Source organism: Nycticebus coucang, chromosome 8 (genome assembly GCF_027406575.1).
Source record: "Nycticebus coucang isolate mNycCou1 chromosome 8, mNycCou1.pri, whole genome shotgun sequence".
Taxonomy (NCBI): Eukaryota; Metazoa; Chordata; class Mammalia; order Primates; family Lorisidae; genus Nycticebus; species Nycticebus coucang.
Window position 1 is genome coordinate 94,940,218 of NC_069787.1, and position 21,559 is coordinate 94,961,776.

At 49.7% G+C, this 21,559-nt stretch overlaps 2 protein-coding genes across 7 annotated transcripts in view; both read right to left on the reverse strand.

Annotated features, from left to right (window-relative positions):
• Nucleotides 1-6,946, reverse strand: part of TRAIP (TRAF interacting protein) — a 36,715-nt gene extending 29,769 nt beyond the window's left edge. For 4 of the 6 annotated variants that reach the window (XM_053600262.1, XM_053600261.1, XM_053600263.1 and 1 more), the window contains exon 1: nt 5,453-6,946. In XM_053600262.1, the coding sequence (XP_053456237.1) occupies nt 5,453-5,550 (98 nt within the window). In that variant the 5' untranslated portion in view covers nt 5,551-6,946. The remainder of the gene's footprint in view (nt 1-5,452) is intronic. The other 2 variants (XM_053600266.1, XM_053600265.1) reach the window with 2 other exon arrangements.
• A 151-nt stretch (nt 6,947-7,097) lies between these two features.
• On the reverse strand, nt 7,098-21,314 carry CAMKV (CaM kinase like vesicle associated). Its single transcript, XM_053600268.1, has 12 exons — nt 20,976-21,314; nt 11,407-11,515; nt 11,157-11,288; nt 10,884-10,958; nt 10,532-10,670; nt 10,272-10,392; nt 10,047-10,122; nt 9,820-9,956; nt 9,576-9,654; nt 9,262-9,349; nt 8,869-8,971; nt 7,098-8,754 (listed from the first exon to the last, which is right to left on the reverse strand). The coding sequence occupies exons 2-12, from the start codon at nt 11,499-11,501 to the stop codon at nt 8,396-8,398; spliced, it is 1,404 nt and encodes a 467-aa protein (XP_053456243.1). The 5' UTR covers nt 11,502-11,515; nt 20,976-21,314; the 3' UTR covers nt 7,098-8,395.
• Between the last annotated feature and the right edge of the window lie 245 nt (nt 21,315-21,559).

The window sequence follows — 21,559 nt, forward strand, 5'->3', positions numbered from 1 at the left end:
GTGAGCTATGATAACAGCGTGGCATTCTACCCAAGGTGACAGAGTCATATTCTATCTCAAAAAAAAAAAAAACAAAAAAATAACAACAATTATCCGTATGTTTAACAATTCCACTCCTGGGCGGCTCCTGTGGCTCAAGGAGTAGGGCGCTGGTCCCATATGCCAGAGGTGGCGGGTTCAAGCCTAGCCCTGGCCAAAAACCAAAAACAAACAAAAACAAACAAACAAAAAAAAACAATTCCACTCCTAGGTACATAACCAGAAGAACTGAAAATAGGGATCCAAATAGATACCTGTACACTAATGTTTCAACAAAGTTCATAATACCGTTATCCACAGCAGACCCAACGTCTATTAATAGATGAGTAGATAAACAAAATGCATCTCCATACATACAAATAAATATTAACCATAAAAAAGAATGAAATTCTGACACATGCTACAACACGGACAGTGAAAATATCATGCTAAGTGAAATCAATCAGATTTAAAAGGACAAATATTGTATGATTCCATTTATATGAGGTACCTAGATGGGAAAATTCATAGAAACAAAAGGAAAAATAGAGCTTCTCTAGGGCTGGGAAAAAAGAGGAATAGAGAATTATTGTTTAGGGCAGCGCGCGTAGCTCGGTGGGTAGGGCGCCAGCCACATACACAGAAGCTGGCAGGTTCGAACCCGACCCGGGCCTGCTAAAAGAAGGACAACTGTAACAACAACAACAATAGCTGGGCATTATGGCCAGCGCCTGTAGTCCCAGCTACTTGGGAGGCTGAGGCCAGAGAATCGCTTAAGCCCAAGAGTTTGAGGTTGCTGTGAGCTGTGATGCTACAGCACTCTATCAAGGGTGACAGAGTAAGACTCTGTCTCAAAAAAAAAAAAAAAAAAAAAAAAGGGCGGCACCTGTAGCTCAAGGAGTAGGGCGCCGGTCCCATATGCCGGAGGTGGTGGGTTCAAACCCAGCCCCGGCCAAAAACCACAAAAAAAAAAAAAAAAAAAAAAGAATTATTGTTTAATGGGTACAGTGTTTCTATTTGGGGTGATAGAAAAATTCTAAAAATAGATAATGCTAATGGTTACACACATTGTAAATGCACTTAATGCCACTGAATTCTACCCTTAATAATGGTTAAAATGGTAAATTTTATGTTATATACATTTTACTGCAATAAGAAAAAAAAGTGAGGGTAGATGAATGGACCACTCTGAGTAGTAGAATAAATAATACTGAATCATAAACCAAGGAATAAAATAAACATCTACAAGTCCATATTGATAAAATAAATGACTGAATAAATAAATAAATGGAGAAGGGACAAATCTTCCTTATAGAAGAATTCCAAATAATATATCTAGGTATCACTCCTCCAGGAGATGGAGCATAAGTCCATCTTTCTACTTGATGTGTGAATTAAGCCTAGTGATTTGCTTCTAAAGAACAGAGTATTGAAAGAGAAAATAACTTCACAGTGGAAAAACTTGGCAAATACCACATTAACCAAATAATTAAGGTTAATATCACCAGAGGTAAGTCATGTTAATGATGTCATGTACCCCCAGTGAGATGCAATGAAAAGAGCACCTCGTGTCTGTGATATTCTTTCCCAAAACCTATAACCCCAGTCTAACAATGAGAAAACATCCAACAAACTCAAATTGAGGGACATTTTACAAAATGCCTGACCAGTACTCTTCAGAAGTGTCAAGGCTATTAAAAAAAAAAAAAAAAAAAAAAAGGGCCAGGTGTGGTGGCTCACATCTGTAATCCTGGAATTCTGGGTGGCCAGGTGGACAGACCACTTGAACTCCCGAGTTCAAGACCAACCTGTGCAAGAGTGAGTCCCGTTTCTAAAAATAGCTGGCCATTGTGGCTGGCACCTATAGTCCCAGCTACCAGAAGGCTGAGGCAAGAGGATCCCTTGAGCCCAAGAATTTGAGGTTGCTGTGAGCTGACACCACAACACTCTACCAAGGGTGACAAAGTGAGACTCTGCCTCAAAAAAAAAGAAATCCAAACAAAAAATTTATTTAAAAATATAGGGATGATCAACTTGGCGCCTATAGCTCAAGCAGCTAAGGCGCCAGCCACATACACCAAAGCTGGCAGGTTCAAATCCAGCCCAGGCCTGCCAAACAACAATGACAAATACCCTGTTTTCCCGAAAATAAGACATCCTCCGAAAATAAGACCTACTTACAGGAAAGATAAAACGTCCCCTGAAAATAAGACCTAGCGCATCTTTGGGAGCATACCTTAAAATAAGACACTGTCTTATTTTCGGGGAAACAGGGTACAACCAAAAATGGCCTGGGCGTGTGGCAGGCGCCAGTAGTCCTAGCTACTTGGGAGGCTGAGGCAAGAGAATCGCTTAAGCCCAGGAGCTGGAGGTTGCTGTGAGCTGTGATGCCATAGCACTCTACCCAGGGCGACAGCTTGAGGCTCTGTCTCAAAATAAATAAATAAATAAATAAATAAAAATAATAAAAATATAGTGATGGGAGGCCATGCACGGTGGCTCATGCCTGTAATCCTAGCACTCTGGGAGGCTGAGGCGGGTAGATTGCTCTGAGCTCACAGGTTCAAGACCAGCCTGAGCAAGAACAGGACCCCATCTCTAAAAAAAAGCCACGCATTGTGACAGGTGCCTATAGTCCCAGCTACTTGGGAGGCTCAGGCAAAAGAATCGCTTGAGCCCAAGAGTTGGAGGTTGCTGTGAGCTATGATGCCATGGCATTCTACCAAGGGTGACAAAGTGAGACTCTGTTCGAAAAAAATATACATACAGGCTCGGTGCCTGTAGCACAGTGGTTACAGCGTCAGCCACATACATCAAAACTGGAGGGTTCAAACGCAACCCGGGCCAGCTAAACAACAATGACAACTGCAATAAAAAATAGCCAGGTGTTGTGGTAGGTACCTGTAGTCACAACTACTTGGGAAGCTGAGGCAAGAGAATCACTTCAGCCCAAGAGTTAGGTTTCTGTGAGCTGTGACGTCACATCACTCACCAGAGGATCTATTTAAATTTAAAAGTATATATATATATACATATATATATTTATGGACTAAACCAAATATATTTACTATAAAAATTATAGAATTAAAATACCACATATCCAATAAAAATAAGGTAGAAGTGGGGAGAGAGTGTTCATATTTTTTTATTTTATTATTTTTTAATATTAAATCATAGCTGTGTACATTAATGCGATCATAGGGCACCATACACTGGTTTTATAAACAGTTTGACACATTTTCATCACACTGGTTAACATAGCCTCCCTGGCATTTTCTTAGTTATTGTGTTAAGACAATTATATTCTACATTCACTAAGTTTCACATGTACTCTTGTAAGATGCACCACAGGTGTAATCCCACAAATCACCCTCCCTCTGCCCATCCTCCCCCTCCCTCCCCTCCCTCTCCCCGTATTCTTAGGTTATAACTGGGTTATAGCTTTCATATGAAAGCCATAAATTAGTTTAGAGTGTTCATATTTTAAGCTCTTTGACTTGTCTGGGAAAATGTGAAAGATGTTGATTAACTTTGAATTTGGTAATTTAAGGATACATATTTTAGTTTCTAACTACTAAAAGAATGGAAATGGCTTACATAACTTTCAAACTAAGGGAAAAGTGGAACATTTAACCAATTCTAACAAAAGCAAGAAAAGAGAGAATAACAAATAATAGGCAGGGCTTGATGCCTGTAGCTTAGTGGCTAGGGTGCCAGCCACATATACCAGAGCTGGCAGGTTCGAATCCAGTCTGGGCCTGCCAAACAACAATGACAATTCCAACCACAAAATAGCTGGGTGCTGTAGTAGGCACCTGTAGTCCCAGTTACTTAGGAGGCTGAGGCAAGAGAATTGCTTAAACTGAAGAGTTTGAGGTTGCTATGAGCTATGACACCACAGCACTCTACGGAGGGTGACAAAGTAAGACTGTCTCAAAGAAAGAGAGACAGAGAGAGAGAGAAAGAAAGAAAGAGCAGGATAAAATAAAAAAAAACACTAAATATAATAGATCTATTCTTTTCATCAGTAATTGCAACAATTTTAAGTGAACTAAAAATTCAGACTAACCCATCAGACTAGATTTAAAATATCCAACAAGGCAGGGAGGTGAGAGGGCAGTGGCTTATGCCTGTAATTCTAGCAAACTGGGCCACAGTGGTGGGAGGATCCCTTGAGCTCAGTAGTTCAAGACAGGTCTGAGCAAAGGTGAGACTCCAACCCTACCAAAAATAGAAAAATTAGCTAGGTGTCATGGTAGGCACCTATAGTCCCAGCTACTTGGAAGGCTGAGGCAGGAGGATTGCTTGAATCCAGTTTGAAGTTGCTGTGAACTAGGTTGAGGCCATGGCACTCTAGTGTGAGCAAGAGAGTGAGACTCTATCAAAAAAAAAAAGAAAAATCCAACTAAATACTGTTTTCAAGAGACACATGTAAAACATTAAGTACACAGAAAAGTTTAAAGTAAAAAGATAGAAAAAAAACCAACATGCAAACAGAAAATAATGTATAGCATTCTTAGAGGTGAGCTTGATTTCTAGTCTAACGGAATAGCCATGCTCCATCAGCATGAAGCTCCAGGCTATCAGCAACATAGGTCTAAAAAAAGCTCTGCAACTAAAGGGAACCGAGCATCAGCGTTGTGCCTGACTCTCTGCTTCCTGGGACCTTTAGCTCAACAAGCCCCCTGTGACTATTGCCAGACACCATTCCTCAGAGTCATTTTGCCTTATCTCTTTTGCTGTTAGCTCCAAACCAGCCTGTTCACAGCTGCTTGGGGCATGTTCCCCACTAATTGTACACTCAACATATGGTCCTACACTGTCAGCAAGAACCCTGGAAGGGGGAGCACCTCCTTGCCCTTCCATGTTAATCTGGGTTTCCTGGCACCAGGAATACGCTTTGGACTCTGGAAAGAACAATTCCAAACCATCAAGCAAAGCACAACAAACCTCTCCCATAGCCAAAGCCTAGAGAAGAAAATAAAAGAGCTCGTGAAGGTAGCTGAAGATCACCCTGACCGGGTTAATAGTTTTGAAGTCACGCTGGGCGCCTGTAGCTCAGCAGCTATGGTGCCAGCCACATACCAGGGCTGGCGGGTTCGAAAACGGCCCGGGGCCTACCAAACAACGACAACTACAACAACCAAAAAAAAAACACTGCAGGCCCTAGCTTATGGGAGGCTGAGGCAAGAGACTCGCGTAAACCCAAGCGTTTGAGGTGCTGTGAGCTGTGGACCGCATAGTGAGACTCCGTCTCAAAAAAAGAAAGCCTACACTAATCCAATTCTGCCCAGGTCGAGATGCTCCTTTAGGGTTCCGTCTAACAAAGTTGTCACTCGTCTGCGTTCTAGGGACGGATCACCTCTAGGCCCGACACCCCATTACCCGAAGTGGTAGTGTGGCGAGCGCCGGTCTCGCCACCGCGTTCACTCACCACTGCAAGTGGAAGGTGTGGCCGCAGTGTATGGCGGCCACGTCGCGAGAGTGATCGAAGAAGTCGGAGCAGATAGTACACAGCGCACGGATAGGCATGATGGCTGGACTCCGAGAGTCCAGGTAGCCAAGGAAACTATAACCAGTCCAGCTTCGTGGCCGCACCCCTACATTTCTTCTCACTTCAAATTTGGCTCCACCGCGCGACTTCCGGGAAGGCACAGGAAATTACGAAGGCAGACAGGGGAGGAGCCTGCATGCTTAGTCTGGATTGGACAAAACCTCGGGGGCGGGACCAAGGGGCTGGGCTTAGCGGCCCAGCCGCCGTATGGAATCCCGCCGTAGAGCGTAGCTTCTCTCGCGCGTCTCCTGGAAGTACTTGGCCGCCACCTCCAGAGCGCCTGGTTGCATCCGGGCGAGGAGCAGCGATCCTGCCACCTAGAGCCTTTCCCGACGCAAGGCAACGCGTTGTTTCCAAGCCCCTCAGCTCTTTTTTCCCTGCACCTTGGGACGGTCAAGAAAACTGCAGTCCAAAAGGAATAAGACAATGGGGTCCCCTGGGCTCTATCAATGTGGGACCATACACTGGCAGTTCATAGTTCCCACAGACTAAAGGATTACTCCACCCTCTCAATCCTTGATTTTAGGTGGTTCTAAATATTAGAACCCACAGGAACTGTATTAAAGGGTCGCGGCATTAGGAAGGTTGAGAACCACTTTCTAGAATCTAGAAAGATGGACACATAGGTCCCAAGCCAGTATGTCATCTCAGGCCAACCTTGCTTTATCCAACCAAGACCTGACAATCCTTGAGTTTGGAGACACTAGGGCCAGTTCTCTGACTTTAGCTCTGATCTCCCATGAGAATCAGTTATGCCTGGGACTGCAAGGAGGATTGGAATTTTGGACGCCCAAAGGCTTCAAAAACCAGGGACCAACAGACCTTTTTTATTATTCATGTATCAGAGAAGTTATCTAAGGTCTTCCCTGAAAAAGAGCAGTATCCCTGGTGAGTTCACCCAGGCCCACCTTAGTCTCCTTAGGCCTTTCAGAGGCGTAGTATTTGTAGCAGTGTTCCCTCTCCCCCAGAAGAAACCTTATACAGAGCCTGTGATACAAAGCTGATCTGCTCCTGATGAATGAGATTTCACCCTGGGCCTATGTGGAAAGTACAGTGTTCACAGGAAAAAGGAATCAATTTAGAGTAACACAGAACCTTTATGCAAGGCCCACCCTTACCCTCTCCCAGCCCAGGGAAGCCCACTTTGGCAATCAGCAAGATTTCTCCCTATGATGGTTGGCCCTAAGTGGGTTCTAGCTGTATGCCCAAATCAAGAAAAAGGCTCCTTGGTCAACAGTAGTCAAAAAAGCAGTCCTAACTTCAACTCTCAGCCCAGAAGGTATTACTTGGCCCAATCCCAGCCTAGGACCCACCACCTACATGGATTTCTAGATGATCCCCACCACAACCATCTAGGAATGCACTGTGGGTTGGGTGATCTTCACTCTCAGCCCAGAAAATCCACAGGGCACAGAGCACTAGCCACTACCTGTGAATCTGCTCCCAGCCTCTCCCCTCCCCCCTGCCTTCCAGGGGCTCCTCCACAGTAGCACAGAGGAAGTAAAAGTGAGAGGGTGGACAGAGACTTTGCAGGGTGATGTTTTATTTGCCAGGTTCAACAGGCACACAGCCCACTGACCTTCACACACCAGAGCAGACCCACAGGCATGCAGGGAGAAGGGCAGGACCACCACGGAGTGCCGAGCAAGGGCCGAGGACCAGTGTGGCTGCCTGTCCAGGCTATGGTAGGGTCTGACAAGGGCACCTGTCAGGAGCCTCCCTTAGGGAACTGGGGAGTCTTATTCTACTTCCTCATCCCAGCAAAAGCAACTCAACATGGGTTAGAGGCACCTGGGCCTCTGCCAGAAGTAAGCTGTAGAAATAGAGGGGATTCCTCTCCATTTCACAGTTGAACTGCGAACAGAAAATCTGCTCCTATAAATGCCAACCCCCTAAATCAGACTATGAGAGTATTGGCATGCAGCAGGCCCTCTGTAATGGAATGTATTGTGTACTGAGTCTGTGGGCGGTGGACATCTAGGAAGAGCAAGAGGATATCAGCCCTTCCTATTTGGCCCAGGGTAAGGACCCAGCAAGGCTGGGGCACTCGGTGCTGGGCTTGTACTCTTCCCTCCCAGGCCTCCTTGCCACATCTTAATTGTTCCTGAAGGTACAACCCAGGGAAGAACTCAGGAGGGCAGGAAATAACCCAGGGTTTTAGGAGGGGCTTCCCAGAGATAAAGATGGAAGCTTCTACCCTCCTACTCATTCTCTTCCACTCCTGAGGACCCCCATAGCTAGCACACAATGTCCCCAGCCATGTGACCAGTCTTAACTTAAACACTACCCTAGATTTCTGAATCCTCTATACCAGCCTGTGTACACTCCTAGAGCAGCCCACATACCACAGACACACACCTTCATGTGTAGGAGCCTAAGACCACTGACAGGGCCTCGCTGGAGGACCAGCTCTCAGGGCAAGGCCACCCAAGTTTAGGGCCTGGGAGATTATGGAATCTGCAGGGCCTGCCTGGGGGAATGGTGAGACAAGAGGAAGAGGAAAGAGAGTAGAGGCCCCCTGAGTATCCCTAGAGCAGCATCTCACAAGAACAGAAACTGGTGAAGCTAGCAAAAGACAGAAAAGCCACAAGAAATCCATGCAGGGGCTGGGGCTGGCCCTGCTTCTGGCCTGCCCACCACTCACACACATATACACAGGAGATAAGACTACTCTCCTGTGGCCCCCAGGAATGCCCCACGGGGATGCGGGGGCATGGGGAGTGAGGGCATCATGCCAGTGACTCTATGTACAGTGAGAAGCCCCGCATCCATATTCCCACCCTCCTACCCATCTCCCACCTCCACCCCAACCAGGCTTCCCACTCAGCTGGTCCCCTCCTTCTGAGACTCCTGGGCATAGCCAGCAGCCTCTTCCCCTTTACTAAAGGGTGGAACCTGGCCTGTGGTGCCCTCTGGGGCTGTGCTGTCCGGCTGGGCCATAGCCGGCTCAGGGGTGGCAGCTGCCTTAGTGGCCGGTATGGCATTGCTTTGGGCGGTGGGCACCGTGCTCTCTTCTGTGGCTGGTGTGGCTCTCCCATCAGTGGCTGGAGTAACACTCCTGTCAGTGGCTGGGGTAACACTCCCATCAGTGGCGGGGGTGATGCTCCCATCAGTGGCTGGGGTGACACTGCCATCGGTGGCTGGGGTGGCACTGCCATCGGTGGCTGGGGTGGTGCTACGGTCTGCAGAGGCCATATTATCACTCTTTGCAGCACAAGCAGCATCACCCTCCATGGCTGGGGTAGCACTGCTGTCAGAGGCTAGGGCACCTCCACTCACTGCAGCTGTGGCCCCACCTGCAGCCCCGGAGGTAGCAGTGTCTGTGGCTGAGGCAGACTGGGCTGCAGATTGCTCTGGTGCCCGGAGCCGTTTCATGAGGGTGGTTACTCGGACAGCCTTCTGAAAGGAGGACAGTGGAGAAAGAATCAGGGTGAGGCTTGTGGGACCAATTGTTTGGAAATGGCCAACCTAGCCCCTTCCGTGGTACTCCCAGCTGCCTCTGAACACCCCAGGGCCAATGACCCAGCTGCTCAGCACTGTTGCTTAAGATAAGGACAGTGACTATAGCCACATCTGATGGCCTGAGAAAAGCACAAGTGTGGCTCCAGGGGTGTAATACAGGCAAGAAACTATAAGTGTCAGAAAGAGAATTTGGGATGAGGCCAAGAAAGGAACTATCCAAGCCTTACCTTCCACTTGGCCCTTGCAAAATTCTTTTCAATCTGGGCACAGACACCATCCTTGATGTTCTTATCAGAAGCAGCATTGCCAGAAATCCTGGAATAGGTGCAAATCTGGATTTGAGAGGATGGGCCTTTGTGGAAGCTTTGCACAGCCCTTCCTTGTGGGATACAGGGACAACCAACCCGACTCTCTAGAAACTGGCTTGAGTTCAGAGTGCTCCTAACCATTCAAAGCCTCAAAGATGGGGGCTCCTAGGTGTGAAAGGGAAAGAGATCAAGAGAATCCTGGCCTCTTCCACCCTCCCCTGGGCCCTGCTCACCATTCATGGGAGATGGCTTCTTCCGCAGTGATCCGCTGGTCTTGCTCCACCTCCATCAGCCTTGTGACCAGGTCTTTGGCTGGAGACAAAGCCAGGAAGGAGCTAGGCATGACCACCCCATCTCAATGTTTAGAGGGGATAAATGTACTGGGTGGCAGGAGCAGAATCTAGCAGAAAGAGCTGAGAGCTGCCACCAGCTGCCTTACCATCCTGCACTCTACCCATATGCTGGGCACCTCCTTACCTGCCTGTGAAATATCATCCCAGTATGGAGAGTCAAACTCATAGTCACCAGCCAGGATCTTGCGGAAGAGATTCTTATCATGGTTTTCATAATCATCTTCTTCCACTTCTTCGTAGAAAGGTGGGTTGCCTGAAAGCCTGAGTGGGAAAAGGGTCACACAGGAAGGTCAAAGAAACAGGCCCCCAACCCACCTGTCTATAAGCCTGCTTATCTATCCATCCACTCACAGGATATACATGATGACTCCAATGGCCCAGCAGTCCACAGGGCGTCCATACCGCTGCCGACCTACCACCTCTGGGGCTACAAACACAGTGTCCACATGCTGGTCAGTATTAGGCCTGGCCAGATTTGAAATCATCCATACCCAATTCCCAGGATAGGAACTTTTTCCTCTTGCCCAGAGAGGCTCCCTGAAAGCTGCCCCCCGCCCTGCCCCACCCCCTGCTTGCCCAGATACTCGGGGGTCCCACAGGGCTCCTTGATGAGGCCATTCTCTAGCTTAGCCAGGTGGAAGTCACTGATGACGATCTTTGAGTTCTTCAGCCGGTTGTAGTAAACCAAGTTCTCCAGCTACTCCAGCCAGGAATGATATATGGGTGAGCAAAAGACACCATGAGGGCCTCAGAGGCTGGACCAAGGCCACCAGCTGCTACCCACCCCAGCCTCAGCCTGCTGCCAATTGACTCTTTGACTCAGGCTCTGGCCTCACCTTGAGGTTCCTATGCACAATCTTGAGTGAGTGCAAGTAGGCCACGGCCTCCAGGACCTGCCGTACCACGTTGCTCGTGTCTCTCTCCGAGTAGTAGCCCTGGTCCAGGATCCAGTCAAACACCTCCCTCCCCGTGGCCCTGAGGGACACCAGCCCCTGAGCCCGGCGTGGGCAGAATCGGGGGTGGGGCAGGAACACTTGGGCAGGCTGCCTGCACCAGGCAGCTGGCTGGGCAAGGCACAGGGACCAGGAACCCAAGGGTCCAGAAACGGGGCTTTCTTTAGCTTCAAGAGGGCAGGATGGGTGAAGGCCCTGGGGACTGGGGAATCCTTGGACCCCAGACCACACTCACAGCTCCAAGAAGATGAAGTACTCCTTGCGGGTCACAAACACATCCACCAGTTGTAGGATGTTGGGATGCTTCACCCTGGCAACAGGGACAAGAGCCAGTATTTAAAGCTGAGTGAACCCCTAGCAGAGGCTCTGGTCACCACTATAGCCACAGCAGAGACTGATACTGGAGACTGATACTGGAGACTGGAGACTGATACTACCTAAGGCTACCTACCCCCTGAGCCCTTCATGCTACCTCCTACCCCACCATGACCCCAGGCTTCACACTTACATTTTGAGTATGCCTATCTCATTCTTGGCTGCCTTCCGCACCTTGCGTCCATCCCTCTTCTGGAACTTCTTGCAGGTATGCAGCTTGCCTGTTGTCTTGTCCTTGGCCCGGAAGATTTCACAGAACTCCTCACTGTAGCCAAAAGGCATCCACTCAGCTATGGCGTCAGCATGAGCTGCATTCCACCCCTTCCTTCCCCAGCCTTTGACCACCAGCCCACCCACCCTTGCCTGACAGGCCCAGCACTCACGTCTTGATGACCTGTCCCAAATCATATCTGTCAGTCACCTCCGATGGCTGGTTATAGTTCTTCTTGTCACCCAAAGTCACACAACCAAACGGCATTGCCAAACTCTAAGCTGTGAATAGGATAGGGTCTGGCTCAGCTGTATTATTCTCCACTTCTCCTCACAACATGAGAGCTGCCTTTGAGACATCCCAAGTTGGCTCAGGCCAAATTAGGGGTAGAGACCACACCAAGAGGGGCTAGAAGGAAGCAAGCGCAGATCTTACCCCTGTCTTCTGGCCATACATCCGGCCACTGAGCTTGGTTACCTTGGTTAATACATGTGAAAAACGTGTTAAACTGACACATCAGGGTATATAGTTCTGCATTATTTACAATCAAAAAAAGATTTATCAAACAATTTTTTTTTTTTTTTGAGGCAGTCTCACCCTGTCTCCCTGGGTAGAGGGCTGTGGCATCATAGGTCACAGCAACCTCAAACTCTTGGGCTCAAGTGACCCTCTTGCCTCAGTCTCCCAAGTACTAGGATTATAGGCACCCACAACAATACCGAGCTATTTTTAGGGATGGGGTCTCCCTCTTGCTCAGGCTGGTCTCCAACTTCTGCACTCAGGCGATCCATCTGACTCAGCCTCCCAGAGTGCTAGAATTACAGGCGTGAGCCACCACATCCAGCCTCAAACAACTTCTTTAAATTTCAGCTATTTCAAAGATGAACTTCTGGCCCTCCTCACCCACCAGATATTTATCTCTGAAGGTCTGTAGCTACCAAGTGTTTGCAAAGATGTGAGGAACATGAGCACTGCTGGTAGACAGCAACTCTTCCCTTTGGATGTAAGTTTGGCAAAGTCACGAAAATCAAACAAACATTTGCTATGAACCAGCAAATTGCACTCCTAAATATATGTCCTACAGAAGTGCATACATTTGTGCAATAGGACACTCATATGAGAATGCTCATGGTGGCCATATTCATAATTACAAAAAACTGGAAACAGCCAGGTTTGTATTGTGATAGAGTTACACAATGGAGTGTTATATAGCAATGAAAATGAAGGAGCTACAGCTATACCCAACCACACGGTGAATATTACAAACATAGTGTCAAGCAAAAAAACACAAAATAATACATATAGTAGTCAATGTAGAGCTCAAAGAGGCAGAATGACCTATACTGTTTAGGGTTACAAACACAGTAGCAGAACTGTCAAGATAAACTAGGAAATAAACACCAGGAGTCAGATAATAATGGTTCCTTCTAAGAGAAAAGTTGTGACTGAGTCATGAAGGACCCATGGGGAGATTCTAGAGGATCTATTTCTTTTTTTCTTGGTTTTTTGACACAGTGTCTCATTCCATTGCCCAGGCTAGAGTCCAGTGGCATCATCATAGCTTACTACAACCTCCAAACACCTAGGCTTAAGCAATCCTCCCGCCTCAGTCTTCCAAACAGCTGGGACCATAGGTGCCTAACACCACACTCAGCTAATTTTTTCTATTTTGGGCTGAGACAGGGTCTCTCTCTTTTTTTTTTTTTTTCTTTTTTTTGAGACAGAGTCTCACTATGTCGCCCTCAGTAGAGTGCTGTGGTGTCCTAGTACAGCAACCTCAAATTCTTAGGTTTAAGTGTCTCTTGCCTCAGCCTCCTACGTAGCTGGGACTACAGGCACCTGCCAGAACACCCAGCTATTTTTTTGTTGCAGTTATCATTGTTGTTTAGCAGGCCCGGACCAGGTTCGTATCTACCAGCCTCAATGTATGTGGTCAGCGCCCTAACCACTGAGCTATAGGTGCTGAGCCCAGGGTCTCACCTTTAACTGAGGCCACTCTCAACCTCCACACCTTGAGCAATACTCCTGTCTCAGCCTCCCAGAGTGCTAGGATTACAGGCATGAGACACTGCCCAGCAAGAGGACCTATATCTGAACAGGTGTTTGCTTTATAATAATTCATAAAAATGTGCATACAAATTTTGGACACATGCTTAGATTTTTGTTAGACTTCACAATACAAAATGATAAAAAATTAGGGCTATTTGGGCGGCGCCTGTGGCTCAGTGGCTAGGGCGCTGGCCCCATATACCTACGGTGGCAGGTTCAAACCCAGCCCCGGCCAAACTGCAACAAAAAAATAGCCAGGTGTTGTGGCGGTTGCCTGTAGTCCCAGCTACTCGGGAGGCTGAGGCAAGAGAATCACCTAAGCTCAGGAGTTGGAGATTGCTATGAGCTATGTGAAGCCACAGCACTCTACCAAGGGCGACAAAGTGAAACTCTTGTCTCTACCAAAAAATAAAACAAAAACAATTAGGACTATTCATACTAAAGAATACCTAAAGAATACTTGGTAGCTATTAAAAAAAATAAAGTACGGGCTTGGCGGCTGTGGCTCAAGCGGCTAAGGCGCCAGCCACATACATCTGAGCCGGCGGGTTCAAATCCAGCCCGGACCCACCAAACAACAATGACGGCTGCAACCAAAAAATAGCCGGGCGTTGTGGCAGGCGCCTGTAGTCCCAGCTACTTGGGAGGTGGAGGCAGGAGACTCGCTTGAGCCCAGGAGTTGGAGGTTGCTGTGAGCTGTGCTGCCACGCACTGTACCCAGGGTGACAGCTTGAGGCTCTGTCTCAATAAATAAATAAATAAAGTATGCTGCTGTAGGATAGTTATTAAATAAAAAAGTAAGAGACAGAATGGTGGAGAGAGGGTGCTGCTATTTGGGTGGGTTTTTTGTTGTTTGTTTTTTAAAGACATGGTCTCATTCTGTCACCCAGGCTGGAGAGCTGTGGCACAATCATAGCTCACTGAACCCTCAAACTCGGAGGCTCACATGATCCTCCCACCTCAGTCTCTCAAGTAGCTGGGACTACGGCAGAAGCCACTGTGCTCATTGTTTAAAAGATATTTTTAGAGGCCACACCCGTAGCTCAGTTGGCAAGGGCACCAGCCACATACACCTAGGGTGACAGGTTCGAACCCCTGGCCTGGGTCTGCTAAGCAACAATGACGACTGCAACCAAAAAATAGCCAGGCATTGCAGTGGGTGCCTGTAGTCCCAGCTACTTGGGAGGCTGAGGCAAGAGAATCGCTTAAGCCCAAGAGTTGGAGGTTGCTGCGAGCTGAGACACCACAGCACTCTACCCAGGGTGACAGCTCGAGACTCTGTCTCAAAAAAACCTATTTTTTTAGAGATGGTGTCTCCCGAGTTGCCCAGGCTGATCTCAAACATTTGGCCTCAAGTGACCTTCTGCCTTGGCCTCCCAAAGTGCTGGGATTATAAGCATGCCTGACTTAGGTAAAATTTTTTTTTTTTTTTTTTTGTAGAGACATAGTCTCACTTTATGGCCCTCGGGTAGAGTGCCGTGGCATCATACAGCTCACAGCAACCTCCAACTCCTGGGCCTAAGCGATTCTCTTGCCTCAGCCTCCCGAGTAGCTGGGACTACAGGCGCCCGCCACAACGCCCGGCTATTTTTTGGTTGCAGTTCAGCCGGGGCCGGGTTTGAACCCGCCACCCTCGGTATATGGGGCCGGCGCCTTACCGACTGAGCCACAGGCGCCGCCCAACTTAGGTAAAATTTTTAAAGTTTATATACTGGGGTATACTCATAAACACCTTTCTGGAAGGACACCAAAGGAAAAAATTCCTCGGGGCAAAGAATTCTATGTCATAGGGACAGATTCTTATCCTTTATTAATTTTCTGTTGGAATTTTTACTGTGATTACTTTAATGGATTTGGTAAATAATATTGCCATAAGACTATTCCTCAGGGGGGAGAATCACCATCTGGATGGACAGGTGAAAAGTTTCAGGCGCCTGTAGTCCCAGCTACTCGGGAGGCTGAGGCAAGAGAATCACTTAAGCCCAGGAGTTGGAGGTTGCTGTGAGCTGTGTGATGCCACAGCACTCTACCAAGGGCCACAAAAAAAAAAAAAAAGAAAGAAAAGTTTCAGGGAAGAGGCACCATTAGGACTGAGCCTTGAAAAGGAAGCATTTGCCAGGAAGCATGCGGTCAGGAAGAATAAAACAAGCCGGCCTAGTGCTTCAGTGCTGGGGCCCACGGAAGACCTGGGCTGAGAGGTCCCCCCGACCAGGTACAGCTGGTTCAGCGGGCTCCAGGCACTCTTTGCAATCTATGATGCTTCACAGATGTGCAACCCTGCCAATTACAGCCCAATCCTCATCTGCAGTGCTGGGTGGGCTGGCTCCAGTACCCAAAGAAAAAGGATCTGAGTTCTTGCTCAGAGGTGGGGAGATTGGTGACTGTCTTTAGACCTTCACAGACCTGACCCTAGAGCCTACCTCCCTAATTCCTAGTTAGTGTGACACTGGGGCTACAGCAAACCCTGCACTGAGGCTGCACTGAATTTGCTCTGCCTCTGCTGTGTATGTTCTTCCTCCACACCATTAGCACTTGCTATGTGCAGGCCCTGAACTAGGGCCCTGGGTACATAGATGGCCCCCTACCTAAAGGCACTCACAGTCTCATGGTAGAAGGGAGAAAGCCATCTCCAGAGGAGGCAGCTTGGCAGGACTCTGCCAGCCAGAGCCAAAGACCAGACAAGCCTCCTGGCCAGCCCTGGCTGCTACTTGCTTCCTCTCAGGCAAAGGTCAGCCACCCACTTCCCAGGAATTCAGAGGCTTGGATGTTCTCTCTAAAATTTGCCCTCAGCATTAGGAAACAAATTCCATCTTTCTTCTTTTGAGTTGCTTGGGCTCAGGGAATAAAATGCATTTCATCAGCATTATTGAAGTCAGGGCTTAAGCCATCCTGTGAGGCATCACAGAGGCATACAAGAGAGGCTTTGAAGATCATCGCTGACTGCATGTCTGCCACCACAGCCATAGCCCTGCTCCTGCATCCGCTGGGGAGAAGCATGTGGCAGGAATCCCATTCTCACAGCTCAGAGCAGAGGCACAGCCACTCACTGCCGACCACACATCTCCACACCTTAACATCTGGGGGAGGGGGCCTGCATCAGCCCTCTCATCCACTTCAGTGGGCAGCAATTCCCCTCACAGGCCAGAGGCTGAGGGCCATACTCAACTACCTCACCCAGCTGGTTTCCCAAGAGGGCTGGGAGGGACTTGTGTCCTAGCTCTGCTGCTTTGCTTACACCAGCAGTTCTCAACCTTGGGTCACAACCCACAGGAACTGTATTAAAGGGTCGTGGCATTAGGAAGGTTGAGAACCACTGGCTTACACCATTCTCTCTGGCAGGAATGCCCTTCCCCCAAAGCCTCCTGTCAGAATCTCTTTTTTTTTTTTAATTTTTTTTATTGTTGCAGTTTGGCCGTGGTTGGGCTTGAACTCACCACCCTCAGTACATGGAGCCAGCACCCCACTCACTTAGCCACAGGCACCACCCATGTCAGAATCTTATTTGTTACAATAGAATTATTTATTTAAAACAGTAAAAAAATTTAGCAACTATTTAAATGCCCAACAACAGGTGTTTTGCCAGCTCAACTGTGTCCACTCAATGGCAGGAAGTACGGGCACTGGTGAGAGCACTACCTATCTTGGTTTCCCTGTGGAGCAGCCTCCACAGAAGCAAAGTGCTGAGACTATAACTGAATCTCTTCTTTCATTGTGATTTCTGACATTATAAGGTTGTGAGTTCTGATGCTCCAAGGCTAGACTCAAAATGTCCCCTTTATGAGACACCTTCTACAACCTCTACGGCCAACCCCACTCCAACAGCTCCTGGCTCTGCCTGCATAGTGTGGGTAGGAGGTTTCATGTATGTCTCACCTGATCCTGACCCCAGCTTTCAGCTTTATATGTGCATTAATTCCATAGGTGCCCAGGGCTGGTCTTAGAGACTGACTCCGCCAAAGAAAGCTGAGACTCCACTCACAGTAACATCAGCCTGGAGCCATTCCTACAGGTCTCAAGCCTGAGACAGGAACAGATCTGTCTCCTTTGCCCCCTACTATGCCTGCCCAGGTCTCAGCTAGTGAATACTACTACTCTTCACCAGTCTAACCCTACTCACTTGGACCTCCAGACGTGGCCCAAAAGTAAACAGAGGAGAAAGGGGAACCCTGCTTCAAATTAGTGCCTTGGTCCCCTCCACCCCCAACCCACTCCACCATCGCTACCTTGCTGCTCCCTGGGACGCTGTGAGTATATGGACCAAGCCCCTGGTACCTGCCTGCAACAAAGGAGACCCTGTCCCCAAAGCTGGAAGAAGTAGCCAAGGGACAGCTTTCAGGTGGTGGGAATCCAAGCTGAACAGGATCTGTATTTCTCACCCCCATGGCCCAAACCCAATACCCACCAGCAGAGAGCTCTCCTCCCAGAAATAGGACCTGGGCTCTACCTCAGATCCATATGGGCCCATGGGAGGGCACAAGAGCACCACAGAAACCATCTAAACATGGCTCCCTCTATTCTCTGCAGAGGAACTAAATGGTGTGCACTGGAGGCTGCCCAAAGGGATCTTGGAGGAAGTGCAGAACCTCCTGCTGCCACTGCCCTCCAGATGGCTCTCAGGAAGCCTAAGGACCAAGCACACTCCAGTTACTGCCTGCTCCTGGGGCCAGACCACTGGGCTCAAGGAATTGAGCCTCAGGCAATCCTGAGGGAGCCTCTGTCTGTTCAATAAAAGGTACCCTAGGGGCTCTTCTCTATCTCTAGGCAATCTGATTCAGGGAAAGCCCAAGAGGGGAAGAAGCCAAGGGGTCCCAAGACCCCTCATTGGGGTCCTGTTCCCTCCTCCACCAGGGTCAGTCTGATTTAGGACCTACCTTTCACAAACAGGAGTTTCCTGCTGCCCTACTCCCCTGTCATGTGGGGCTCTAGAGCTTATAGTAAATCTAGGAAGATAGCAAGAGGTCTAAAAGAGCTCCAGCTTCCTCCCAATGATGGTAGGCAACATCACCTGATTTAGTAGCAGCTGTGAATACCAACCTCACTCACAGTACCAGTGGAGGTGGAAACCTCATTCAGTAGATACCTTCGCCATCATCTAACTGCTTCTGGGACTTGGTTAAGGGGCTACCCTGGCTGGGTCTCAGGTTCCAGCTGGGCAGTAGTTCCTGGGACTGACTTCACATCTAATGAGAGACAATGGGGGAAGAATGGTCTCTCCAGCCTTCAGGATGGCATCAGTCCATTGCTATATGCAGAAAGTTCAGCTTTCAATCTAGAGGCAGAGCCAAGAGTCAACTGCCCCTCCAAGGGAAATATTTGAGCTCCTGAAGGAGAATCCACTGGAGGCCCTGCTTCTCTGTAGGTGGAGGAGGGGAAATGCAGAGAAAGGCACTAGAGTAAAGGATTGGTATGGTGATGAAAGTTTTAAACCAAGGGGAGGGTAACAGTAGTTGCCCAGCCCCCCTTTTCCCTAAGACTTTAAACTGGCTCCTTTCCCAAGACTCAGTGACCCTGGTCCCCATCAAGGAAAGGGAGGCAGAGGAAGTGAGACTTTGGAAAAAATGGAAGAAGGCCAGGTGGTGGCTCACGACAGTAATCCTAGCGCTTTGGAAGACCAAAGTGGGAGGAGTGTTTGAGCCCAGGAATTTGAGGCTGCAGTGAGTTATGATAATGCTATGGCACTTTAGCCATGAGTAAGTCTCAATAAAAAGGAAGAAAAAGAGAGAGAGCAGCAGAGACATAGGGAGACAAATACAGAACCTGTGATGGACAAGGAACAAGAAGTAACAAAGTAAATGGGACACAGGCACAGAGGGGAGAAAAAGGGAGGTGGGCAGGAGTTCTGAAGGGATGGATGCCCAGCAGAGCCCTAGGGCCTCCATGTCCATGTGCCCTGGGCCATGGTACCTGGATCCTTCAGACTGCACCCTCCTATATCTTCCAGACATACACTGAACTTGGCGTGGGAGGCATAGCCAAAAAGAGGCCAACTTCTTGGAGCTTCTTGGTGGGAAAGAAGCCAGTTACAGCCCCCCAGACAAAACAATATCCCAGCCCCTCATCCTGTCATCATGGCAGCTTCGGTAAGGCAGATCCAACAGATCTTTAGGAAAGGCGGCTGTTGGAAGGCAGAAACATGGGGGGATGGAAATGAGGTTCATAGACCTGACTGCTTCCCTTTATAGTCCCTCCTTTCAGGTGATCCAGCTGTACCTAAAGCCCCAGCCAAGCTCCCTCACCCGACTGCTGTCCTCTCTAGGCCTTGGGTCCCTAGGGTCCTCCCTGTGGCATATTTTAATCCCCTATCACCACCACCCCCCACACACAGCAGATTGTGTCAAGAGGAACAGAAACAGCACCACAAGCAACCCAGAAACAGGATAACAACAGCATAGCACCTCCCCTCCCCATGCCTCAGTTTCCCTAAATAGAGACCATGAACTCAGTGGCCTTCTCCCAAGGTGGAGGACTGCTTGCCTGTGAGTGGTGGTCAGGGTATGGGGGCTGGAGAGGAGGACCACCAGAAGACATAAATAGCCAGTCTAGAGCACTTGGGGGTCCACATCAAATTTAAAAGATAGGAAGATCCCTGGAGACTAGTCTGATTCTGAGGGGAGTGGAGATACCAATTTCCCAGTTGAGGAAACTGAAGCCCAGAAGTCACTTGAGCTGACAGGGATCAACTCTGAGGGTGGGGGAAGGGTACCAGATCTCTGCATGTAGTTCTGGAGGCGCAAAGCCTGGGCCTGGGGAACAGGAAGGAACAGTACAAGGGCTGGACTATTGCAGACTCTGAGCTTTTGGTGAGGGACAGAAGGCCTTGATCCCTAAGAGGAACCAGGTGGAGCAGTCTCTGCCTGAGGGGTGCAAACAAAAGCAGCTTGGCAGAGCTGTTGGGGGGCTGGGTTACAGGAGCCCAAGGTCTCTGTCAGACAATACAAGCTAGGGAAGCACACTGTCACCATACCTACACCCCCAGCCACGAGCCCTGCTCCCCACTGTGGTGCCACCCTGACCCCCTTCCTCAGTGCTGTTGGCTCGCCCCCGCTGGCACAGCAATACACATGCGGGAGGCACACGTGTGAGCACCAAGCCCGGCACCTCCCAGCAGAAACATGTGCGCCCCCACCCCCACCGTGCACGTGGGTCCGTGCACTGGGACCCCCTGGTGGCCCCCACGTGAAGGCTAGGAAGCTCTATTTCGGCTGGGGGGCTGCTAGTTCCCTCGGGCTAGGAGCCTCCTCCCCCACCTCGCAGCAGCCCCGCCCAGCCCCCTCCAGGTTGTCGCCCATAAAGAACTCTCCGTTGTCATGGAAATTAGTGACTGCTAAACGGGAGGGAGGGGGCCAAGGGGCGGCAGTTGGGAGGGGCTGATGGCAGTTCTGGGAACAGAGAGGGACATCACAGCCCTCGGCCTCTGCCCTCATAGGGGACCACAGATCTTCCAGGGTTAATATTTTCACAATTCGGAGCCGCAGAGGCATCTCCCCGGGACCCCCAAGCCGTCCGAGGTAATGGGGAACTTTAGCCAGACCTCGCACGCATTCCCCGGGATCTGCAGAGTCCGCGCGCTCTGCCCCTCCGGGACCTCAAGCCCCCGCGGCGCCCCCGCACATTATGCACCCCGAATCTCGAGCCAGGGAAACAATCCCCCAAGGACCCCCACCTCCCCCGCCAGCCCGGCCCGCCCCGCACCTGCAGCGCCTGTTGGTCACAGGGAGGAAGTGATCGCGGGCTCAGCTGGGCGCCGAGGGCTCCTGGGACCGCGAGCAGAAAGAGCTCCGGGCACGCGGGGCAGACGCGGCGCCAGATGCAGCCGCTTCGGCTAGCGAACCTCCAGCATCGCCAGCCGCTAGCTGGCAACGGATTCGCATCCCGGGCCGGGGGCGGGCTGGAGGCGGGGCTTCCCAGGCGGGCCCGCCCCGGTCCTAGCGGAGCCCGAAGCTAGAATCCCCCTTGCAGAACAAGAGCCCTCGGGATGGCAGTGGAGCTGGTGAGCATCGGCCTGCTTGGTCCTTACCAGACTCTCAACCGCTCCCTGAGACCCTCGGACCCCTGACTCCGCAGCAGGAGTCGGAGGGGGCTTCGTATGCCCAATGTAAGGGGTGAGAAATGGAGACGTGGGGGAAATTGGGAGTTCTGGAGCTACACATGAGTCTCCTGGCAAGGGGCTCAAAATTTGCCCAGCTCCCCACACCTGACCCCAAAGTCAGTACCCACGTAAAAGAACCACGTGGGTGGTTGCTAGGGCACCTCCTAGCTAGGATTAGTAAACACAG